This window comes from Patagioenas fasciata, chromosome 32 (assembly GCF_037038585.1).
Source record: "Patagioenas fasciata isolate bPatFas1 chromosome 32, bPatFas1.hap1, whole genome shotgun sequence".
Lineage (NCBI taxonomy): Eukaryota > Metazoa > Chordata > Aves > Columbiformes > Columbidae > Patagioenas > Patagioenas fasciata.
The window spans coordinates 2,768,127-2,774,852 of record NC_092551.1 but is presented as its reverse complement, the minus strand read 5'-3'; the positions used below and the strand labels follow the sequence as shown (position 1 = coordinate 2,774,852).

General features: G+C 60.5%; 1 protein-coding gene across 1 annotated transcript; it reads right to left on the bottom strand.

The window, feature by feature from the left end:
- Window positions 1-2,156: 2,156 nt before the first annotated feature.
- On the bottom strand, window positions 2,157-6,726 carry LOC136113911 (uncharacterized). Its single transcript, XM_065859156.2, has 4 exons — window positions 6,081-6,726; window positions 4,835-4,944; window positions 4,565-4,598; window positions 2,157-2,599 (listed from the first exon to the last, which is right to left on the bottom strand). The coding sequence occupies exons 1-4, from the start codon at window positions 6,382-6,384 to the stop codon at window positions 2,157-2,159; spliced, it is 891 nt and encodes a 296-aa protein (XP_065715228.1). The 5' UTR covers window positions 6,385-6,726.

Genomic DNA, 6,726 nt, shown 5'->3' with positions numbered 1-6,726 from the left:
CATCCGGGTGGGGACAAGACCATGGGGACAACATCTCTGGGAAGGGACCCAGGCGTCCAGGTGGGGACAAGACCATGGGGACAACATCTCTGGGAAGGGACCCAGGCGTCCGGGTGGGGACAAGACCATGGGGACAACATCTCTTGGAAGGGACCCAGGTGTCCGGGTGTGGGTGATTAAACTTTGATGCCCCAAACTGGACATTTGACCCCGCAAATGAAAACTTGACCCCAAAAAGGGGCTTGTGAGCATCAATATTGGGGTTATAACCCCCCAAATCACGTTTTTACCCCCAAAATGGGGGTCGAGCCCTTTGGGGGGTGGGTCTAGGGGTCACATCTCGACGGGGGGGTCCTGATATCAAACCCTATGTCCCCCCGCCGAGTGCTGTGTCACCTCCTGAACCGACTGCTGGGGGGATCTGTCAGGCTTTGTTGGGCTCTGTTGGGTCCTATTGGGCTTTGTTGGGCCCTATTGGGCTCTGTTGGGCCCTATTGGGCTCTGTTGGGTTTTGTTGGGCTCTCTTAGGCCTTGCTGGGCTCTGTTGGGCTTTGTTGGGCTCTCTTAGGCCCGATTGGGCTCTATTGGGCTTTGTTGAAGCTTTGTTGGGCTCTATTGGGCTCTGTCAGGCTTAGTTTGGCTCTGTTTGGCCCTATTGGGCTTTGTTGGACTCTGTTGGGCTTTGTTGGGCCCTATCAGGCTCTGTTGGGCTTTGTTGGGCTCTCTTAGGCCCTACTGGGCTCTGTTGGGCTTTGTTGGGCTCTCTTAGGCCCTATTGGGCTCTATTGGGCTCTGTTGAAGCTTTGTTGGGCTCTGTTGGGCTCTGTCAGGCTTAGTTTGGCTCTGTTTGGCCCTATTGGGCTTTGTTGGACTCTGTTGGGCTTTGTTGGGCCCTATCAGGCTCTGTTGGGCTTTGTTGGGCTCTCTTAGGCCCTATTGGGCTCTATTGGGCTTTGTTGAAGCTTTGTTGGGCTCTGTTGGGCTCTGTCAGGCTTTGTTGGCCCCTATTGGGCTCTGTCAGGCTTTGTTGGGCTCTGTTTGGCCCTATTGGGTTTGTTGGGCTCTCTTAGGCCCTATTGGGCTCTACTGGGCTTTGTTGAAGCTTTGTTGGTCTCTGTTGGGCTTTGTTGGGCCCTATTGGGCTCTGTTGGGATCCGTTGGGCTCTATCGGGCTCTTTTTGGCTTCTATCGGGCTCTATCAGGCTCTATCAGGCTCTGTTGGCCTCTGTTGGCCTCTATTGGGCTCCATTCGGCTCTATTGGGCTCCGTTGAGCTCCGTTGGGCCCTATCGGACTCTATTGGGCTCTGTCGAGCTCTATTGGGGTCTGTTTGGCTCTGTCGGGCTCTATGGGGCTCTGTGGGTCCCTCACCCGGACGCCTGGGTTCCCTTTGCAGAGCGCCCCCTACCGAACAAACCGGGGTGGTGGGGACCCCAAACACACCCGTGAGGACCCCGGCGTCCGGGTCGGTGACACCCCAGGGGGGTCGTCCCCTGTTTTTGGGGACAATTAAAGCCCTTTTAGGACACCGGGCACCATAAATAGATTTATTAATTAATAAATAAATTAAGCGGCGAATAATTTAGGGGAGGGGGAGGGACCCCCAGGCCGGCTGGGGGGGGCGGGAAGGGGACCCCGATGTCCCCAAAATGCGCTCTGTGATGTCACTTGGTGTCCCCAATGTCCAGGCATGGAGGTCACTGATGTCCTTTGATGTCCCTCAATGTCCCTTGATGTCCCCAAATTCTTGAACATGGGGGTTTTGGGACCCAAAATGTCCAGGTGGGAAGTCACCAATGTCCCCAGATGTCCCCAAATCTCCAGGTAGGGAAGTCATTGATGTCCCTTGATGTCCCCTGATGTCCCTTGATCTCTTGGCAGGGACGTCACTGATGTCCCTTGATGTCACTTGATGTCCCCAAATCCTTGAACAGGGGGATTTTGGGACCCAAAATCTCCAGGTGGGACGTCACCAATGTCCCCAGATGTCCCTTGATGTCCCTTGGTCTCCTGGCAGGGACGTCACTGATGTCTCTTGATGTCACTTAATGTCCCCAAATCCTTGGACATGGGGGTTTTGGGACCCAAAATCTCCAGGTGGGACATCACCAATGTCCCCACATCTCCACCCCCCATGTCCCCAAATGTCCCCCCATGTCACCCCCCGGCAATTCGCAACAACCCCACGAAATTCCCCTCCCGCTCGTCCTGCTCCAACTGCCACCCGTCCCCATCATTGTCCCCATTGTCCCCAATTGTGTCCCCAACCAGCGCCAGGCTCAGGACGTCCCCAGGCTCCAATTGTCCCACCGCTTGTGACAACCCGGAGCGTGCGGGGCCCGATCCTGTCCCCGGTGTCATTGTCACCGTCACCGCCAGCAGCGGTTGTTGGGACCCTCGGCGGCGCAGCTGGAGGGTGACGGTCCCTTGGGGACACTCGGTGGCCGCGCAGCTGAGGGCGAATTGGCCGTAGAGCAGGTAGAGCCCCCCCGATGTCACCAGCAGCTCCCGCGGGGACGTCACTTGGATGTCACCGCTCAGGAAGGCGCCGTTGATTCCGGTCTCGTAGCGCAGGAGGGGACCCGAGGGAGACAAGGAGCCTGGGGGGGACAAAAGGGAACAAGGGGGTTATGGGTGTCCCCAAGGGGGTGACAGAGATGGATGTGGGTGTCCCCAAGGGGAGAAAGGTGTTGCTAGGGGGACATGGGTGTCCCCAAGGGGAGAGGGGTGACTGCAGGAACAGGGGATGCTCTGTGACAATTTGGGGACACCCTGTGACACCGTGTGGACAGAGGAGACTCGGTGACATCCTTGGGACATTCGGTGACATCCTGGGGACAGAGGATGCTCTGTGGCATCTTGGGGACACTCTGTGACACCCTATGACACCTTGGGGATAGAGGATGCTCCATGACACCCTGTGACCCTTTGGGGACACTCTGTGACACCTTGGGGACAGAGGACACTCTGACATCCCTGGGGACACCCTGTGATGCTGTGGGGACATTCTATGATGCCTTGGGGACAGAGGATACTCTGTGACATCCTTGGAGACCCTGGGGACAAAGGACAGTCTGTGACACCCTGGGGACACTCCATGACACTTGGGGACACTCCGTGACACTTGGGGACACTCCGTGACATCCTGGGGACAGAGGATGCTCTGTGACACCTTGGGGACAGAGGATGCTCTGTGACATCCTGGGGACACTCCGTGACACTTGGGGACACTCTGTGACACCTTGGGGACAGAGGATGCTCTGTGACATCCTGGGGACACTCCATGACACTTGGGGACACTCTGTGACACCTTGGGGACAGAGGATGCTCTGTGACATCCTGGGGACACTCCGTGACACTTGGGGACACTCTGTGACACCTTGGGGACAGAGGATGCTCTGTGACATCCTGGGGACACTCCATGACACTTGGGGACACTCCGTGACACTTGGGGACGCTCCGTGACGCCCGGTGCCGCCCCCGGACGCTCCCCGGTGACATTTCCTCAGCGCGGGCGGAAGGAGGAACCGCGACGTGACGGAGCAGAAGCCACAGTCCCCATGTCCCCATGTCCCCTGGCCCCTGTCTGATGTCCCCATGTCCCCAATATCCCCATGTCCACATGTCCCCATGTCCCCTGGCCCCTGTCTGATGTCCCTATGTCCCCCCTTTCCTCGTCTCCATGTCCCCTGGTCCCATGTCTCCAATGTCCCCATGTCCCCGTCCCCTGTCTGATGTCCCCATGTCCCCCCATGTCCCCATGTCCCCTCATATGTCCCATGTCCCCTGTCCTCCTATATCCCCACATCCCTCAATGTCCCCAAGTCCCCCCATGTCCCCCATCTCCCCAATGTCCCCATGTGCCCCCATGTCCCCCCATATGTCCCTTGTCCCCAAGTCCCTATGTCCCCCCATGTCCTCAATGTCCCCATGTCCCTCCTTGTCCCCCCATGTCCCCCATCTCCCCAATGTCCCCATGTGCCCCCATGTCCCCCCATATGTCCCTTGTCCCCAAGTCCCCATGTCCCCCCACATCCCCCCATGTCCCCATGTCCCTCCTTGTTCCTCCATGTCCCCAAGTCCCCCACGTCCCCAATGTCCCCTACGTCCCCAATGACCCCCCATATATCCCTTGTCCCCAAGTCCCCATGTCCCCCCATATCCCCCCATGTCCCCTCGTCCTCATGTCCCCTGTCTCCATGTCCCCAGTGTCCCCAAGTCCCTCCATGTCCCTCCATGTCCCCAAGTCCCCCACGTCCCCAATGTCCCCTATGTCCCCAATGACCCCCCATATATCCCTTGTCCCCAAGTCCCCATGTCCCCTTGTCCTCATGTCCCCTGTCTCCATGTCCCCAGTGTCCCCAAGTCCCTCCATGTCCCCTCTGTCCTGCCATATCCCCATGTCCCCCATGTCCCCTGATATGTCCCTTGTCCCCAAGTCCCCCCATGTCCCCCTGCTCCCTACATGTCCCCAATGTCCCCACATCCCCATGTCTCCCCATATATCCCTTGTCCCCATGACCCCCCCATATCCTCATGTCCCCAATGTCCCCAATGTCACTCACCAGCGCTCAGCAGGACGTGGGCGGCGGTCGCAGCCTGTGGGGGAGGGGAAAGGGAGTGTCAGGGGGACCCGAGTGTCCTTGTCCCCAAGTGTCACCTCCCCCCCCTACACCCACCCCCAAGGGGAAGTTGGTGTCACGGCGGGATTTGGGGACTTTCCATTGGGAGGGATTTGGGGACATTGGGGAAACTGGGGCACGGGGGTGGGGATACAGATGGACAATGGGACATTGGACACCAGGACAGACGGACACCCAGACCCTAATGGACACCTGGATGAGCAGACAGATGGACGGACAGGCAGACGGACACCTGGAACTAATGGACAGCCGGACAACCAGACGGACGGACACCCAGAGCTCCCAGACAGATGGACGGACACCTGGACAAACAGACAGACACCGGGATGAACACCCAGACGGGCAGACGGATGGACGGACACCCAGCTCGCCCCGGACAGATGGACGGACACCTGGAAAACTGGACAGACAGAGCCCCAGACAGAGAGACTGACGGACGAATGGACACTTGGACAAACACCTGGAAAAATGGCCCAACAGACCCCTGGACAGACAGACATGCGGATGAATGGACACCCAGATGGACACCTGGACAGACAGACAGACACACGCCCAGACGGACAGACAGACATATGGTTGGAGAGACTGACACCTGGATGGACACCTGGACAGACACATGGACGGACGGACGGACCCCCACCCCAGACAGACACACGGACAGGCATGAGCCCCAGGCGGAAGGACACCCAGGTGGACACATGGACGGACACACTGAGATGGACAGACAGACACCTGGACAGACAGATACCCGGACGTACAGACAGACACACGGACAGATGGACAGACCCCTGGACGGACAGACCCACAGACAGAGCCCCGGACAGACAGCCAGAGCCCCGGACAGACACATGGACGGGCAGAGCCCATTCCCCACAGCACCACAGTGGACAGACCCCCCGGACAGACAGACAGACAGACACATGGATGGACAACCGGACAGATAGACCCCCGGCCGGACAGACGCATGGACAGATAGACCCCTGGACAGACAGACAGACACCCGAACAGATAGACCCCCAGACGGACAGACAGACACACGGACAGAGCCCCTTGCCAGCTCTCACCTGCGGCCGCTCTGTGCCTTGCAGCACCGCAGCGGACAGACCCACGGACGGACAGACAGACACATGGACGGACAACCGGACAGACAGACCCCTGGGCGGACAGATAGACACATGGACGCACAACCGGACAGACAGACCCCTGGGCGGACAGACAGACACACGGACGGACAGAGCCCGTTCCCCGCTCTCACCCGCAGCCACTCCGTGCCCCGCAGCACCGCAGCGGACAGACCCCCGGATGGATGGACACACAGACACATGGACGGACAACCGGACAGACAGATCCCCGGACGGACAGACAGCCACATGGACGGACAGACAGCCACATGGACGGACAGACAGCCCCCCGGACAGAGCCCGTTCCCCGCGCTCACCCGCGGCCGCTCCGTGCCCCGCAGCAGCCCCAGCACCGCAGCGGCGGCTCCGAGCGCGGCGGCTCCGACGGCGGCGGCGACAACCGGGAGGAGGCGACGGGAGCGGGACCCGGAGCGGGACCCGGAGCGGGACCCGGAGCGGAACCGGCAGCAGCAGCAGCGGGTCCCTGGGGGACCCGGGGGGGACGCGGGGGGGACCCCGCAGGGACACGCGGGACCGGCGAGAGGCGACATCGCGGTGGGGACGCGGCGGAGGAGCCGCGTTATACAGGGAGCGGAGGGGACGGGGAGGGGACAGCGACATCGGGGAGGGGACGGGAGGGACCGGGGAGGGGTTGGGGACATCGGGGAGGGGACAGGGAGGGGATGGGAGGGACAAGGGAGGGACCGGGGAGGGGTTGGGGACACTGAATAGGGACCGGGAGGGACAAGGGAGGGGTTGGGGACACTGTGGGGGAGAAGGGGAAGGGTTGGGGACATCGCGGGGGGACCGAGAGGGAGCGGGAATGGGATGGGGACAATGAGGAGGGGATGGGAACAATGGGGAGGGGATGGGGACACCGCGGGGGGGACCGGGAGGGAATGGGAGGGACAAGGGAAGGATCGGGGACAACGGGGAGGGGACAGGGAGGGGATGGGAGGGACA